At 39.1% G+C, this 18711-nt stretch overlaps 2 protein-coding genes across 2 annotated transcripts; both read right to left on the bottom strand.

The window, feature by feature from the left end:
- Positions 1-1118: 1118 nt before the first annotated feature.
- LOC108683458 lies at positions 1119-5897 on the bottom strand. The gene is made up of 5 exons (XM_018172768.2): positions 5170-5897; positions 4513-4647; positions 4067-4173; positions 3493-3679; positions 1119-2803 (listed from the first exon to the last, which is right to left on the bottom strand). The coding sequence occupies exons 1-5, from the start codon at positions 5834-5836 to the stop codon at positions 2607-2609; spliced, it is 1293 nt and encodes a 430-aa protein (XP_018028257.1). The 5' UTR covers positions 5837-5897; the 3' UTR covers positions 1119-2606.
- Positions 5898-7071: 1174 nt separating this feature from the next.
- On the bottom strand, positions 7072-17109 carry LOC108683456 (kinesin-like protein KIF18B). Its single transcript, XM_018172767.2, has 10 exons — positions 16778-17109; positions 16018-16250; positions 15395-15540; positions 10299-10467; positions 9623-9822; positions 9284-9460; positions 8865-9050; positions 8164-8295; positions 7564-7764; positions 7072-7206 (listed from the first exon to the last, which is right to left on the bottom strand). Exons 1-10 carry the CDS (start codon positions 16996-16998, stop codon positions 7072-7074), a joined length of 1800 nt encoding a protein of 599 aa, XP_018028256.2. The 5' UTR covers positions 16999-17109.
- Positions 17110-18711: the final 1602 nt, after the last annotated feature.

Here is an 18711-nt window from a genome sequence, read left to right as displayed (position 1 = left end):
TTTGCTTTCATGATTGGTACGGCGTTTCTGCATTATGTTTCATTTTCAGCCCCACGGAAAGAGGCAAACCAGGATACAAACCTGCATCTTGGGTAGAGGTGCATAAAATGCCAACCGCCATTAAATTGATTTGAAAAATCAATTCTAAACTTGCCTCTTCAACAGCAATAATCATTCAGTGTTTCACAACACTGTGTGCAATACACAGCACTGTGCGCAATAATCATTCAGAATTCACAACAGTGTACACAGCAATAATCAATCATTCAAGTACATGGATGTACTAGGTCATTGAGCTGTGTAGTCCCCATGTCTGGTGTGCGAATTTATTTACAACGCACAATCGATTCCGGGTATTGTAGAGGTTCTCAGGTCATCACTGCATTGGCATGATCTGCAACATGTGCATTGGAGGCACTACGTACAACATGCACGATAATCCTTGCCGATACCCAGGAGACCAGCCAAAAAAGTGGATACTATCAATATAAGGCGTCATCTATGTACTACACTAAACGCTTTATGTCTGAGGTATCAGTCGGGGCGGGAAGAAATTAGAGCTGAATGAGGGGTCCGAAAGAGAGGCGGACAGTCTAGACTGCACACTAGCAACATATTATGCTAATGAGCATACGCGCAAGATGGTCGCACAAGGCGTGTTGTATTACTACGCTTTCTAAAATTGTATTGGGCCATCAAGGCCCAGAGATCGAGTCTACACATTTCTGTCTGGCTACTGATACTGTACTCGAACAAAGATTGTCTGATGTGTCAGTAATAAATTAAACGTGCCTCCTGAAGCTTTTTCTCGCATAATCATATTTAATTCACTATAGACAGAATTTTCTTTATACACATTATAATTAAGAACGGATTGCAGACAAAGAAAATCATACTTTTTGAACCGAATTCTCACTTGACACGAGTTATAATCGATAAATAAAAAGCTAAATATTTTAATCATTAATTAACCATTGACAGCGACATTCAATATATCCTATTACCCGAGTCGAAGTAAAACTCCAGCAGTCGCCATCACCGAGCAAACGGGCGTATGTTTTAGGGTTCTCAAATACTATATTAAATGATGAAGATTAATATAAGGAACTGAATAGTACTCGAGCCAGGAAGGTATTTATTCGAAATGTGTAAAATACGAGCCTAATATTGCATTATATAGCTTCAACTTATAATGATAGACACGTACTGCATTAGGAAGCAACCAAGCATTCGTCCTCGTCAAAAAAGATGGCCATAAACAGGAAGAGATCAGAGTACGTGGGATCAAGATAGAGGAACATCAATTAGAAAAATTATTTTCTACTATCTGGTGGATTCGACAGAAATTCGCCCACTGAGTCAAAGAGGAAAACGTAACAATGTCTGACCATCTTACCCACTTGGGACGATAAGTCTAGATGTTCACAGTCCTCATTGCGTAGAAATGTAGATTCGGCATCAAGTTTACGTAGTTTTTACAGCTTTGCACAATGTACTTGCTTATTCGTATCTTTACCGCTTCATCAAAATAAAAAAATGAAGCTTCCAATCTAATTTTACTCGAAACTAATCTACAGTTCATCCAGTTGTGTTGATCTACTATCCATTATCGTTGAGAGGAAATTGAAGTCGCCTCTCTCAGGGCGCAAGCTCGGGGGTCTTCGTAGAGACTGACAGACTTTGATTAAATAACACTTGAAATTACTAATGCTGATCTTACAACACATTAAATTGATTAAAGGAAAGCACAGCAATAAACACGATTGTCATTCTCGCAGGTCAAGTTCGTACTCCTAAGTGAAATTAAAGTTATAACTTGGCTGTAGACTTGTCAAGTCCATTGTTAATCTTAGCCTCTAATGCTAAAAATTTCTACAAGCATTAGTGACACGGAGTTGTAAGTATATGCAAAGCATAAAAATATAGAAGAATCGAACAATGAAATAAGAATTAAGCACAAGGAGAAGGAAGATAAACTTCATGCGTACAAAGAACTCTAAACGATAGTTGACCTAGAGACGGTGCGTAAAGTTTACTGCATGATCTAGATTCAGTCATTTTAAACAGAAGAATCGTGTAAGAAAATAGTCCAAAATACTATCAATCGCAAAGAGATGCTGCACTACCGTAAAAATCACCATATAAACAACACGCAAAATAATTAATAGCATGGTTAATTAACTAACCGGACTGTAGTAAATAAACGGTTTTTTTCATTTTATCTATAGGTACTCGATTTCATTACTCAATGGACGATAAGAGACACCTATTCAACCATAACCACTTAATTTGCGGGTAATTTGCAGCAAATATGGCAAGCTTGGTACGAGAAACCAATACTCAAATAGTAAAACTGCTAATAAAACAGTGAAGCAATGGATTTTTCAAAGATATCTTGGAGGCAGCTAAGCCTTACGTCTAACTAAACCATCAATGTACAAAATAAAAGAAAAATGACTGAAATCTTCGTGAGCGAAACTTTTTCCTCGAAGTTTTCCAATATTATGAACAAAATCGGCAGTAAATGAAGCAAATTAAACGTAGACGTCACTGTACAGATACAATAGATACAAGAGGGAACGCTTCAGGCAAGATGACGCGCAACTTCAAGGTCTCCAGCAGTTGAGGGATTTAGAAGCACTGCCGGTGGTGGTAGCGGGGGCAAAAGACGTGAGATTTGAGCACGACGCGGAAGAGAGAAGCTTGTTCGTAGAGATACGTGGAGCTAAGTTCTCCTGGTTCTCCATGTGCTGCTGATGGTAACGCCTGTTTTTGAAGCTCATTACGCGGCGCATTGCAAATCCTGTCAATGACAATCAGATAGGATACCTTCCTGATATTCATTAGAGACACCATCTTGTTGCATCAGCATATACAACATCACAAAAAACGGCGAAAAATACGAAAATATTTTACAATATCACAAAGCGGTTCAATCAATATTTACAAGAACTCAGCAGATTTTGCTAGGGACTGAAAGGTGAATAAAATTAGAGCGGTTGAACAACATCAAGTGAATAGAAATAAATCTGGCACCAACAATCGAGCTCAACTTGATGGTTGCAGCTTATGTAGGGAATAAATCAATATGATAAATCGACTAAGATAGTTATCGGATTCTCAGTTTTGAAAGCTCAAATTCAGAAGATTAGTCTGCAGGAAAACGCTGTCATCGATAACCAAACGCGCAGTTAAAATGATACACTTGACTTGGCAAAACTCATTTTTAGAAACAGTTAGAAATTTTGTGGTAATAATAAGGCAAACAATAAATCCAAATGCACTGTCTGAAAACGTATTCTAAAATCCGAAAGAGCCCAGAATTACGCTGTCGAATTGTTTACTATAAAATGGCAACAAATATCTATAACTTAAAAAATAAACAATTATCAAGCTATACACAGTCCAAAACAACCTATGTAACTAAACTAAAACGTAGAGTTCGTTAGATCATAATACAATTTTTCACAACAATCGAAAAAATACCCCCACCTTTCTGCGCAGAGTTTGGCTCTGGCTTGCCGACTGAGCTGAAGTTTCTTCTGAGCAGGGACGAGGAGGCGGACAAGTTGCGTACCGACTGCGAGCGGCCGACCGCGCTTCTGCTGTTCTGACCTCCCCCAAGCTCGTACCTGCGAGCGGTGCTGCTCGAGTTGCTGTGCTTCAAAATGCTCTTCAGCTGAAATTCAATATGGCAAGTAAGTCAATTAAGTTAATTGTCTTAATACGGCAACTAAGTTAATTGTCTTAATAAGGCAAGTAAGTTAACTGTCTTAAATCAAGTTCCACGCAGATGAACATGTTCGCAATAAACAACGAACAACATTTTGGCTTCCACTATTTTTTCGTTGACGCAATTGTTCAGAATGAGGGCGAATACCGTGACAATAAAGAATATATAATTGACGGGGAAGACAGGTGGCAATAATTTACCTTTACTTTCACAGAAACTGTTTACGCCACCTCAATGAGGGAAGCAAGTAAGTTTATAATGCAGAGTTTGAGGTGTCCTGAGGTGAAATCCGAGCACAAAAAACACAAAATGTCATTGGGCAAACTAACAAACCTTGAGCTGTGGTTTGGGGTTGCTGGGCAATATCGAAACAGATGAAGCTAGGGACTTCTCCAGCAGCTCCAACGGGTTGAGCGGCAACAGGTTCTCAACACTTCCTTCTATTCGTAGAAAATTAGTTAGGGCATGAAAATCTAACCAAGATGACATTTTTATACATAACTGGAAAACGAGTGAAAATAAACACAAACTAGCACACTTTAAACTTTCATAGCACAAAAGGTACCTAACTATTTCGTGACGAATAATCAAGTTATCGTGGGAGAGTAACGAATTGATCTCAAAGCAGTTCAAAGCTAACATTACATTTCAGCATCCAAATTAAATGCTGTTACTCTGACAATCACGAAGAAAACAAACAATTTTAATGGAAACTGGAGCAATAATACAATGCCAACAATTTGATAACAGAGAGTTAGGCCAAGCTGCGAGGATATGACCTGAAGGCTCTACACAGAAAGTCGAATTCTGCGAGGGCTGGCAACCAGCAGGCTGAGCGTCGGGAGAGTTGAAGAGCAGCTGGCGAGCTGATGATCTGTTCTCCTGGCACGCATCCTCCTCGCTGACGTCCTCGCCTGCACAAATGTACATTGAATGGTTTGCCCATAGAGTGGGAGACTCTAACGTTAATGATCGAAATAATACTTCGGTGAGCATTGATCAAGGATGGACTGCGTAGTAAAATGCAGTATCATTCGGTGACAATTCAACGAGCCCCACCCTACTAACAACATGCTCTTTAAATACACATTAAAACAAAAAGTAAACAACTAAGTTATGCATAGGGTAAGACCGTACGTGTTAGTCCAGACTAGACATTTTTTGTCTTGAAATAAAGCGGCAGTCAAGCAGGATTGAAAAAAATGAACTAACTATATAATTTAGAATATAACTGGTTAGTCATGATACAAAATCTTGCAACAACAGTAGAAATGGCAAAAAATAACGTAATAACCTAACTGTAATAAAAAAACGTTAATGAAAAAGCAATGAAGCCACAACGGTTTAGCTAGAGTTTACGATACAAAATTCGATCAAACACGAGAATCCTAGTTATTACAATAAAGTTTTCTTTAAATTTCATTCCAAAAACCCACCATCAGAACCAGGCTGCTCAGAACGCGTTGTGTAGGTGCTGTTTAAATCCAACTTCGAATTGGTGCTTTCTGTAGATCCACGAATTTCATTATTGGTATTAGTTAATGGTCCGTCAGATTTCTCTTTAACACAGGAGTTGGAAATGAAAGTGCTATTGATTTGGCTGTTTTCATTGCCTTTCGAAGATGAAGGAAGCATATTAGAGCAGTCATTTGATAGCGCCAATCCAGGAACGCCAACTGAACATGGAACCAATGCCGAAGATACGATGGGATTTTGTTCAACAGGCGTAATTTTTTTTCCGCCATCCGATAAATCAACTGTTGCGTTTAAAGTAGCGTAATAAGAACTTGCAAATAACTTAGGATAGCCATTAGCTGTTGGATTTAAAATAGATGCATTCCTGAGATCAGAAAGTGAAGGCAGAATGTTAGACTGATGTTCTGAAACAAATTTAGATGGGGTGATGGAGAATGTGTCAGAGAAACGAATGCCGGAGCGCGACCCAGGTACATTGTTAATAAACTGCGAATCAGTTTTATCTGGAATCAATTTACAGCTCGGGATAGATACTCCCAGATTGCGAGTGACACTCTGACGTTGCAGCGTGGATTTAACAATGGATGCGGTAGCGCAAGGTAACGCTTGTGAGTGTGATGGGGTCATGGACGCCTGTGTAGCCCAGGTACTGTTAACTGAAAAAATATTGCGAGATCCATCCGCAATTACAGGAATCTTTTAAATAAAACAAGTTTCAACTTCATAACGTTCTTAGTTTTTTATTTATTAACAAATTAAAAGGGTGACTTAATTCTGAAACACCCTGTATAATGGCAAGGTATAAACAGCAAATGAAACATTCAACTAATTATCAGTTTAGACTTTTAAAGAATAAATATTTTAGATGTTTGGAAATGAAACGTCAAGATCGTTAAGGAATGAATCTTAATATTACATTGAATATGAGAGAAATATTTATATGTAAACCCAAATTATTGCCCGGATTACGACTGAAGCAAAGTCTGCAAGTATTCCATTGTGTGAGTTCCGGAGAAGAATTATCTGCCTGCGAAGTTCCTGAACCCTAGGAGAGGACGCCCCCGATTGAGCGTCCAGCCTACTATAGCCGTATTATAAGACCGCCGGCTGTCATCGAGGAGACGTCTCCAGTAACCCTCGCCCCAAGCGCTTCGTCAAGAGCCGAGATTTACCCATCTCACAGGCAGAGATCAGACGGATTCGCGGCACTTAAACGGTGATGTACCCATGTTAAGTTGATAAAAGCTATAGCATGTTCGTTTAGCCACCTTTATTTGTTTCTCGCTGGGTTAGTCTCAAAAGCCATGCTGTGCCTGTTAGGAATGATATCTAACTCGAACGTCCAGTTTCTGTATTAGGGTAGGATTTTCTGCCTTTAAGTATATAAGAGTTGACATGAAGGTGTGTGTCATTCTCCTTTTCAAGTCGTAGCTGCCAGCGTGAGACCTTGTTCAATGTGCCGACCCTCGTGCTTATAACCTGACAGTAAATAGCGTACATACAAACTCTATCGAGAGAAAAGTTCATTCATGCGATTGATGAGATTAAAATAGGTGTCGAAATAACCGGTTGTATTGAAATAATTATAAATACTTATCGTCGCAACCCCCTATATCGATATAAGCACAGTTTCGGTTGCAATCACTACATCAAGACTAAAAGAAAGTCAGAAATAACGAAACTTCATTCTAATCAGAGTCAATGCGAGACTTCAAAACAAAGCTAAATGCAAGAAATAGAAACTCACCAACTTCAAGTGGGAGAAACAAAATAAAAATTGTCAGAAACGATTTTCAAGTGATCGGCGAGACAGAAAAAAGAAAATTTGTTAAAAAAGGATACCAAGAGCAGAGTGAATAATATTAAGGAATTAGATGACTAACAACTGCATGAAGCAGGAGACATTGCAGGCGGTGACCTTCTTTCACTTCACCGAGGCTCTCCTTCAGTAATACGCGTAGGGATGACCCCTCTTGTTCCTGCACTCGTAGCGCTTCCTACACAGATGCATTTGCATTATTTACATTCAAAGATCATCATAAGAAAATTGAAGAAAAAAAATTTAGTACGGTATAGGAAGAATGTCGAGGAACAAAATCTGACCGTAATCAACGCAATCAAACAACTCTTCTCTCATTTAATACATAAAAACTACCTATGCCTAAATGCAAATGCCAAATATTATATTAAATTAAGAACAGTCACAGCAAACACCAAGTTCTTGTCATCAACCTTACGTAAAATAAGTATTGTGCAATTGGCAAAGGCAGGACCTACGCTGCTGAATAATTTTTGCGGAAAATATTCATGAAATATAAGATTCCATTTTGGAAATTAGCTACGTAAAAAATTACCTGCAGCGGTGCATTATCGAGAATGTGCTGCAATTCAGGACTGGAACAATGCAGCTGTGCGTGCTGCTCACAACGCTGCCGCAGCTCCTGCCACTGCTGCTGGGCAGACGAAAACTTCTTGGCGGCGGTCGTGCGGCAAAACACAGTCTGGGTAAGTCGGTCGCTGAGCGTCTTCTCTTGCCGCTGTAAACGCGTCAAACTCTGCAAAAAAAAAGACATCAGCAGGTAAGGATTGCAAACAGTAGTCAGAAATGAAAGTTGAAATTCATAAAACCTACTCAAAATATTTGAATGAAAACAATTTCAAACAACTGAAATGAAACCGAACACTCCTTATTTATTCAACAACAATTGAAGTGTAGCGCTGAAAGTATGAGCGACGCAGAACAAAAATTACGGTACTCAAACTAGTAAGAAATTGGAAAATATAGTGGGAATTGCATGGTGTTAAGATCAACTGACTGAATTCTCAATTACAGCATCTTAACCAGAAAATATCTTAAAAATTATGCACGTGCGTCAAACGTATGAATACATAAACCTATGAATTTCCTATAAATTGTTCAGAGAAATAAGTTTTAGAGGTAAGTAACTAAGCACCTTGTTGAGCTTGTTGGCAGAGGAGGCCAGGATGTCGAGGCGTGAGGTCTTGATACGCGAGAGGTACAAACGCAACTGCAATTCTCGCTCAAACCCGCTCACCTGCAGCCACTCCCGATGCAACGCACACACCTGAAATAAAACCAATTTGATTGCTGATTGTTGAACATGTGCACTAAAAATAATTCTCATCAAATTTTCTCGCATTGATTGTTCAGTGACATAAAACATTTGCACGGTTGGTTTACTATATAGTAAACCAACCATGCAAATGTTTAGTTCCATTAGTTATTGCACGCTATACAACGTGCATTAACTAATGGAAGATTCGTTCAGCAGGGATTAAAATTATGAACAAATTATCATGTGACAGCACCCTAGGAAAAATAATGACGTTGAGGATTCGTTTCATTGAACAGAAGAGAGGCGCTCATAACAATCAATCATTTTAAAGAACCAATAAATAGCCTGGAAATAGGTGAGAAGCTAATAACTAAGTCACTATTAATTTTCAACGACCGCGTGAAAATCGATCACACCACACAAAAAATGTAACTCAGTACCTACACATTGCAGCGAGTGACAGAGAGAGCATTTTCTCGTCGACGAAAACGTGGTCACGGACGGACAGACGGACGGACATGACGAGCACAATAGCGCCTTTTTTCCATAAATGAGAAAATGCGCTAAAAATGACTCGCCTGCGACGAGACGGTGTGTAGCTGCTCCTTCAGCGCTTCTCTCTCCTCACAGTTGACGGGGGACGAGGCGGGGCAGGGAGAGGAGGGAGGAGACGTGTCAGCTGCAGGAACATCCCCAGCCGGAGATGCTGTCTCTTGTGTCGTCTCAGGAGCCGCGTCGTTGCTTGCGCTCTTCTTCTGTACTTTCTGCAATGAAATCAAGGGAATTGCTGGAGAGAATAACTTCCTACTATATAAAAAATATCTGACAGTAAACTTATTGCGTTTAGGACTAGCTAACAAGAAACAAAACTCGATCAGTAACTAAACGGAGAGCTAATATTTCACAAATATAAAATATCAACCCGATTGAAGCACTTTTGATAGGAGAAGCGCAAAAAGTGATGAGGGAGAATCGAAAACTCGTGATTTGATCAAACCTGAAGCTGCGCCTGGAGCCTAGCGATGGTCTCCTCATACTTCTTGGCTTGCCGCAACTCTCGGTGTTCGCCCTCAGCAAGCTTCTCCTTGAGCGCCGTCACCTCTTGCTTGAGCGTCTCTACAATCTTGACGTATTGATGAACGTGGGTTTCGACGCTCATCTGGTTCCTCTTCAACTGTCAACAAGGATGAAGAAAAAACTGAATCTTGACAAATTTAACTTACATGAACTGGTGATATTTTAGAAACTTAAGATGATGTGTACTCAAAATCTTGAATAAACAAGCATATCATTGTTCATTTTGCACGTTACCGATAGTGAATATTTGAATACTCACGGTTGTTTTGATAGTCTTGGCTCTGTTGGAGTATCTGAGGGTGTTGAAGGTGTCCTCGAATGTGGTAGAGGCCATGGACACGGCGGCCACCATGACACTGCGGCAGTTGCCTCCTAGCGAGTCCTTCAGGAGTCGCGTGAGTTTGCTGTCTCGGTATGGAATGTGACTCTTGCCGTCGGCCAGCGCGTTTATGCAGTTACCTACGGGAAAATTACGCCTTGCAATTCATACTTGAAGTAATTGGCAATAATGTAGGCTCCACTTGTGCCAAAGCAGTAGCAATAAGCCAACTATTTCAAGGCTGCAGCGGGATTTATGTAAACTCAAACAGATTCAAATAATTCTCCATAGTATAAGCTTCACTAATGTTGCTAACTTCATTACCTATGAGCAAACAACTTCGAGGTTGCAGTGGGATTTGTGTGAGCTCGAATGCTCCTCATACCAAAAGCATATGCAACAAATTTCAATAATAACAACGTGAAAGTAACTAATATAATCACGAAAAATCCCTCCCTTGGCAGATATGAATGCCACCCACTGATGTCCATTGACTAACGCTTTTTTTTTTCTAAAAAATTGTAATAGATTTTCATCGTAACACTATACATACTAGCATCTTTAACATAGTAATTCCATCAAACCAAGGACCCAAACATAATGCTAAGTTCCTGACCCAGGGCCAGAAGACTCCTGTTGATGTTAGCGCCCTCCCTGAAGCGCGCCCCTTTACAGCCCGTGGATGAGCCGCGCTCAGAGCCCGCCAAGTCGATCATTGAGAGCTTGGCTACCGACACGTTGCTTATCGAGCCACACCCGCTGCCCTCGTTCTTCTTAAGCACAACCTTTTCGTTCAAAACAAACAGAGTTCATTGAAATTTGACTGAACCTCGTTCCATTGTCTATATATAAAAGAAGATTTGGGGTAAAATACTAAAATACTTAGAATACTATACCTGGGGCCGCATTATCAAAACTTCGTAAGTACACAAAATCGACTTACGAGAGGCGTAAGTGCTGACTTGATGACGTAACACTAGAGGTGGTATTATCAAAACATATGCGCGGGAAGATACGTAACGTAACTGTACGCCTGCTCGGTGATGTCGTAAGTGGAGTTCCACACAAGTTTAGTGTCTGCTGAAGCAATAGGAAACTATTGATTTACTAGCAAGTAGCAACACCTTGACTCGTGATAGAATTTTGTCAATAATCCGACAGCGCGGATTATACACGCATAGAATGATGGCTCTACTTGTGATGGCTCCACTATTTGATCGAGCAACATTTGCACGATCAAAATAGGTGATCGTGCTAAACAGTACTATTGGAAAAAAATTCATTTCATTTTTTTTTATTTCAAAAAATTTTTCATTCATTTTCAGAAATTCAATTCATTCATTCCTTCTAGTCGGTACTGTACAGCCCGACGCAAAAGGTTAGCCCCACCCCTTTAAAACATCATAACACATCGAGTTTTGCCAGTTTTAATGTGCAAATGGTGGCAAACGATTTGTCTTGCGCTCTGCAATCTATAGCAGGTAAAATTTGGTGAAGAAGTTAGTTACTGGCGGAAAAATCAAGCGGTTCGTGTTTTTGCACCGACGCAAAAGGTTAGCCCCACTTTGCAAGTTTGGCGCTCTTTCGGACAGGACGCAGCGTAGACTCGCTGCAAAGAGTGCGTTCATAGCGTAGTAGTTGTGCACGGATCTTATGCTCACCTAGGCAAGAAATGGGCGCGGGAAAGCTTCTAACTGAGTTTCAGAAAGATGCCATTCAAGCCCTGATGGCGCTACCTGAGGGCGAGGGCCCTAGCCTGCGTCAAATGATTTGCACGTTCAGACAAACTCGCAGCCGGGGAATGTCATGAATCTTGAGCAATAATAATTGTAATGCAACATATCAGCGTCCACAATGCTGACATGACAAAATATCGTCTTCAACAGAGAAAAACACTACCCTTCTTCTACCTCACATTGACTGTGCGGTGAAAAGTATTCAGGCAGAGAGAAAAAGTAAGCCTCTGTATCTTACGAATACTATTCGTAGTTATTGACATAAATAATAAGATTGTTTCAAAACTTGCTTACACGTACAAATGAAAGAAAAATAATCATTTTCCTTTATACAGTAAGAAAGTATTCAAGGACATAGAGGTAGGACACTGTCTTGACAATTTGAAACGGTATTCAATATATATTTTGGAATCTTGCATAAATTATCGCTCACTAACGCTCTCCGTAGGCTGGTCCAAGGATCTAGTAACAATTTGCAAAATTTGGTTAGCTAATAAAAAAGCGTCAATGCACGATCACTTCCTTATTAATCATGAATATTAAATAAAGCTACTCAACACTCATCAACCCTCAATGAAAGAATTATCACGGAGAATTCAATACTAACTTTAATCCATAATTTGTTGTGTGCCTACACTATCAGAAGAAGACCGAACTCCACAACCAAAGGTTTCTTCTGCCACATTTCATTGCAGGGATGCAAAAGTTGCGATTTAAAATCGAAAACTACAACCAAAAGATTTATTTAAATTAATTCTTAATTTCAGTAGTGAATTCTCCAATAGAATGTTCAACAAAGTACCGTGACTCTCAGACCACAAGTTTCTGCATCAAATCTCGTTTCACTAATGAATTATTCTCAAGCTTCCGCATCGTCTCTCGTGCCACAAATGCATCATCCTGATGTATCGCATGGTCGCAGTTCACACTATAACATTATCCGACAAGGTATAATATTAAATAATGTCAGTAGACACAACTCCTAACACTTATCTAATGCCGAGAGGCTCACACAGCCCATGAAGACCATTAGATGTACGCGAGAATTTGCGGTAGTTATTACGACTTAAACAATGGAAATTTTTATGACTTGGCAGCTTTTATTTTATATTTTTATAAATGACTTTTTATTTGTAATTGATACATTATAGAGGTTCTTCGTGCTTTGGTAAGCTGTGGTGTTTCCAGAGCGACAGTTCGTTGGATCGTTCACGAGAAATTAATGCAGAAAATACATTTCATGCCATATTACGCTTTATATACGTTACAAAAATAGAAAAAATGTTAAAACGTTGTTGAAAGCAGCTATTTATTTGTTAACACACTTGTATAATACATCAAATGAATATTCCTCAGTAGTTGAAATATGGTCTATATAGTTCAATCCATAAAAGTTGGAAGAATTTTCTTTTCAACGCGAAACTGTTCAAGCATTTTCAAGCCCCTTGAAAATTTGATCAATTTTACGTCACTATATAATGAGAATTTTTTCAAATAGAATATTTGCGAACGTAAAATAGTAGGTATGAGTTATGAAATCGACCTAATGAACGATGTAGTCTAATGCATCGTGATGAACTGGAACACGACAAAAAGGCTTTTGAAATGGACTCATGAACACCACAACAAAACGGATTTTCTACTTAACCGCACAAACGCAAAACAGAACAAGTTTTGAAATAATTTAATAAAGGCACATTTAAACGGTTTTTCTAGGAAGTATCCGATAGCTAAAATGAAACGCTATTTTCCATCGACCATACGAACGGCAAAATGAAACGTTTTGAAATATTATTCAAGAAAGCTACAATAAAACGGCTTTTGAACTTGACTGTACAAATGCAAGGATAGAACGCAGCAAGGACGGTACAATTGACAACATAATTGAATTTAAGAAAAGTAGAACCAAAAAGTCCGAGTATGAATGTACGATCGCCGGAATAGAACAACGTTCAGGAATTTTGGGATTGAATTCGGCAGCGCTAGAACGGCGTTCGTGATTGATTTTACGAACGCCAGAATTGAACGGCTCTTGGAATTTAAATGCGAAGCGAACGACCCTAACAATTTTTCCGGATTGAATTTACAATTGGCAGACAAATACCATTTCCCTTTCAAATTAATTAATGCAAGACTAGAAAGACTCTGTTGATTAATTGACGACTGCTAGAATAGAACGGATTTCGAATAGACTTAATAAAGACCGAGTTATACGGCTTAATAAATAAGATTTGATAATATGAGATTTAAAACTAATTAGCGGTTGGCTAGAATGAATGCAAGAATAAATGGCATATTGAAATAGACTGAACTAATATAAAGTTTATCACAATAATTTTTTATATACATTTGTTCGCGAGCGTATATATGGAAGGCGTGAGCATACGAACAATTTAATAATGACAATGATGTATTTTTGTATTTATATACATGAATTCATGAATACAACCATTAACTGAAGAAACTATACCAACAAATGTAAGCGCGTTGATGAATTTATAATGAATGAATTCAGAGCTACTCCTAGTCATTAAATGCATACATAGGAACAGATATAATTACTAAATTGTGAGATGTAATAGGTTGAACATTAAAAAAAAAAGAGAAGATGTTATAGGTTTTATTCATCGGTGGTTTAGACAGAGAACAAAAATATGCTTACCAGAGAATCCAGAGATCTATAAGAGATAATCTATAATATAAGATTAATATAATAAGATAAGATAAGATAAGATAAGATATAATAAGATAAGATAAGATATAATAAGATAAGATAAGATAATCTATAATATAAGAGATAATCTATAAGAGAAATCCTTAATAGTCATTGCCTGAGATCTTAAAAGCACGTCTCATCACCAGCAATGGCAGTACCGAACTGAGGCTAATTAATGCTCGGTAGCATACAATGTAGCCGCTCCAAGCAGTGGCACTACACGCAACAAGTGGCACTACACGCAACAAGTGGCACTGACACTACATGCAACAAGTGGCACTACACGCAACAAGTGGCACTACACGCAACAAGTGGCACTACACGCAACAAGTGGCACTACACGCAACAAGTGGCACTACACGCAACAAGTGGCACTACACGCAACAAGTGGCACTACACGCAACAAGTGGCACTACACGCAACAAGTGGCACTACACGCAACAAGTGGCACTACACGCAACAAGTGGCACTACACGCAACAAGTGGCACTACACGCAACAAGTGGCACTACACGCAACAAGTGGCACTACACGCAACAAGTGGCACTACACGCAACAAGTGGCACTACACGCAACAAGTGGCACTACACGCAACAAGTGGCACTACACGCAACAAGTGGCACTACACGCAACAAGTGGCACTACACGCAACAAGTGGCACTACACGCAACAAGTGGCACTACACGCAACAAGTGGCACTACACGCAACAAGTGGCACTACACGCAACAAGTGGCACTACACGCAACAAGTGGCACTACACGCAACAAGTGGCACTACACGCAACAAGTGGCACTACACGCAACAAGTGGCACTACACGCAACAAGTGGCACTACACGCAACAAGTGGCACTACACGCAACAAGTGGCACTACACGCAACAAGTGGCACTACACGCAACAAGTGGCACTACACGCAACAAGTGGCACTACACGCAACAAGTGGCACTACACGCAACAAGTGGCACTACACGCAACAAGTGGCACTACACGCAACAAGTGGCACTACACGCAACAAGTGGCACTACACGCAACAAGTGGCACTACACGCAACAAGTGGCACTACACGCAACAAGTGGCACTACACGCAACAAGTGGCACTACACGCAACAAGTGGCACTACACGCAACAAGTGGCACTACACGCAACAAGTGGCACTACACGCAACAAGTGGCACTACACGCAACAAGTGGCACTACACGCAACAAGTGGCACTACACGCAACAAGTGGCACTACACGCAACAAGTGGCACTACACNGCCACTTCAACACTGGAGCCAGGGTTCTCTGCCTCCATGGCGTCAATGCGGGCATAGAGCTCCATGAGAGTGAGCAGGGTGATGCCCGGGCAGTCCTGCCGCCCCACCATTGTAAATGTCTTGCCTGCACCCGTCGCTCCGTACGCAAAAACTGTGCATTTTAAATGTTGTGAGTATTTTGTTACGAATTGTTTTGATCAAATCAAAGGAGGCTTAAACTATGGTTAGGCTAATATTTAGGTCATATAAATAGGAAATGTCACAATAGCTTCCTATCCAATGAGTAGACAAAGATTTATCCAATGTAGACAAAGATTTATCCAATGAGTAGACAAAAATTTATCCAATGTAGACAAAGATTTATCCAATGAGTAGATAAGATTTCTCCAATGTAGACAAAGATTTATTCGATGAGTAGACAAAGATTATCCAATGTAGACTAAGATTTATTCAATGTAGACAAAGATTTATTCAATGAGTAGACAAAGATTTCTTCAATGTAGGCAAAGATTTATCTAATGAGGAGACAAGGGAAACATTGAACTTTTGAAACCATCTGTACAGTAAATTTGTATTGAAAAAAACAAGATGAGAATTTAATTATAGAAGTGTTAGCCATTCTACTAACCCGAACAGTTGTATCCCTCAAGTAGAGTGTCAATAAGGTCTTTGGTGGTTGTCTCAAATATGTCTTGATTGCTTGACTCAGGACCAAAGACTCTTTCAAACACAAACTTTTGGTCTTTGTGTTGCCGCTTTGTTATGTCTCTCCTTTGTTTTACGCCATGATAAAAAAATATGTCTTCCTCCTTCTTTGGATCAAACACAAGCATGTGTTCATCCACCAGCTCAATCACAGTCCTGTAGGAAAATTAACATTGAGTCCTGTAGGAAAATTTAGTTTTTAGTTCTTACCTGCTAGAAATTGTAAATAGATAGTTTTTCCCACTAGGTTTTTTTTTTATAATCTTGACTGGACTAATTACTGATTTATCTGTGTTCTAGAACTTTCAAACTGACAACAGAGCTGGACTCTGTGAAATGTTTTCTTTAAAGATACTAGTGACTGTGGTGGTGGTGACTGCGGTGGTGACTTTGTCCACCACTACACCAGAAACAAATGGCAGCAAAACAAAATAATAAATGTTGGCCAAAGTGACTGGGGAGACTTTGGGCACTGGGGTGACTTTGGCCAATGTTTATTATTTTGTTTTGCTGCCATTTGTTTCTGTTGTATGGCCAAAATCACTCCACTTGATGGTATATTAGTTTAAGGAAATTAATTAAACTTATTCCATTCAAGAGTATGATTAAGTAAGTGATATCATAGAAAGACAATTGTCCCACAAAAGCAAGTCAGGCAAAGGACAGTAAGAAGGACAACTTACTTGGCATTATTTGCCTGCTCCCTAGCATTGAGTGGCCGCACCCTCACCACCACCTTCAGGTTTGCCTTGGATGCTGCCCCAAAGAGAACATTGCCTGATGGGGATGTGGCAGTTTGTGGGACTTTGGATAATTGTTTTAGAGACTGTACGAGTGCTCGTCGGTTCAAGGTTTGGCTAGTGCGGCGAGGGGACTTGGACCAGCTTTGCCTCCGCAGCGTCATCTTGTCTGAAGGCTAAGTTTTTTCCCCTAACAAGATAAGTCTTAAAAGTATTGCTCAAACCTAACTGGCTAACTATGCAGTCAAGAAGCCTTAAAACTATTCGCATATTCTGAAAAAAGAGAACATGGTTAATTGTAGTAGAAATAATCTTGCCAGCACCAATCAAGCAGCAAACATTGAGAAATTAGTCTCCTGAACAATTCATTCCATTTTATGATTGAATTACCTCCTGTATGTAGAAATACTAGCATGATAATATTTGATGTTCTACCAAGCTATGTATATACATACATATTCTGATATTCTAAACAACACATCAAGTTGATAATTTCGGTAACCTTCCAGTGAAGCAAGCAATGCAATGAACAAAATATGCAAAATATGCAATAAATATTTACAAGCTAAACATCACTGTTAGGTTCTGATGAATACATGTTCAAAGTTTCATTGAGATGAATACAAGTGACCGGTTTACAATGGCTAAAATTGTTTCTGTCTTGAGTCTTGATATTAAATTTTCTAAAATTAATTGCCACTTCACTTCAATTTAGTTAGTAAAATTTGTAATTAACTTCAGAATTAATTTAAATATTTAATCAATTCTTGACCTCAAAAATTTTCTCATGTACAGGTAGTAGGCGTAGGCCTACAATGGACCTAGAGGCTAGATGGCACCAGCAGACCTAATCAAATTCATGATATATTATACTAGCTGCTACTAGCAGCCGGCAGGGGGCAGGGGTAGCGGCTAGCCTACTAGGAGTCTAGGACTAGCTACTACGAGTAGGAATAGGATGAAAGATGAATGCAATTTTATTATATTTGAATTTGCAATAATATTCATATAATAATATTTCATTAGATCAGATGATTAGAAATGAATATTGGAATGGTCAATGGTGAATGGTATCTAATAGCCTAGTTACTAGCCTACTAGCCTAGTACTACTAGTACTAGACAATATTATTAATTACAATTTACCTGATTTTATACATATAATGAATTGATGATTGATATGTGATATGTCAAATTGTCAATCAGTCAAAAGGCTCAGTCAATTTTGTGTCATTAATGGTGGATGTACTACTGGCAGAGCACAAGCAGGAGTTGGAGTCTGGGCTTGGAGTCTGTGTGGCGCTCTGGAGGAAGACTATCAGTTTTACTGCTGGCATCTTGTCATCTGCTGGTTTTCAGTACTTGCTAAGTTGCTACTTCCTTCAAAGGTAAACACCAAGTCGCCATCAATATTCTTATTCCAGAGCAATTGACAATCAATTTGTCAATACTTCTAAATCCTATCTGTTAATTAAATGAATTTTTCTCCTTAGCTATATCAAAGGCCAGTTAATGAAACGCTGATTGTAGCCTCCTTATAATGCATTGCAAATAGTTTAATATTTATGATAAATTGTAAAATATTTATTTAATAGTAATTTTGATACCAATGACAGTATATTTTTTTTAATATTGCAAACAATTTTGTGTATTGACTAATAAAGATTAGGTAGAACCTGTCTCTTATACACATCTAGATGTGTATAAGAGACAGGGGTAACATTGACTGGCTTGGAAATTAAGTTAAAATTACCATATATAAAAGACTCTGTACAGTCTGAAACATAAAGAAAAAACATAAATAGGCTGTCAAACATAAAATATGTTATATATGGTAATTTTATATTAACTTCCAAGCCGGTCTATGTTACCCCATCA

Source organism: Hyalella azteca, unplaced genomic scaffold (genome assembly GCF_000764305.2).
Source record: "Hyalella azteca isolate HAZT.00-mixed unplaced genomic scaffold, Hazt_2.0.2 contig12502, whole genome shotgun sequence".
Classification (NCBI taxonomy): domain Eukaryota; kingdom Metazoa; phylum Arthropoda; class Malacostraca; order Amphipoda; family Hyalellidae; genus Hyalella; species Hyalella azteca.
Note: the sequence above shows the minus strand (reverse complement) of the source record. Positions and strands in the feature narration are given on the sequence as shown.

Bases quoted from the DNA above. Each gene is read 5' to 3' on its own strand.
- LOC108683458 (XM_018172768.2), bottom strand. From the start codon at position 5,836: ATGACCCCATCACACTCACAAGCGTTACCTTGCGCTACCGCATCCATT. The intron at 4,648-5,169 runs GTGGGTTTTTGG...ACATTTGTGCAG, and splicing joins TGAGCAGCCTGGTTCTGATG to GCGAGGACGTCAGCGAGGAG. The intron at 2,804-3,492 runs GTGGGGGTATTT...TGTCATTGACAG, and splicing joins GCCAAACTCTGCGCAGAAAG to GATTTGCAATGCGCCGCGTA.
- LOC108683456 (XM_018172767.2), bottom strand. From the start codon at position 16,998: ATGACGCTGCGGAGGCAAAGCTGGTCCAAGTCCCCTCGCCGCACTAGC. The intron at 9,461-9,622 runs GTGAGTATTCAA...CCTTGTTGACAG, and splicing joins CCAAGACTATCAAAACAACC to TTGAAGAGGAACCAGATGAG. The intron at 9,051-9,283 runs GTTTGATCAAAT...ATTTCATTGCAG, and splicing joins GGCTCCAGGCGCAGCTTCAG to AAAGTACAGAAGAAGAGCGC.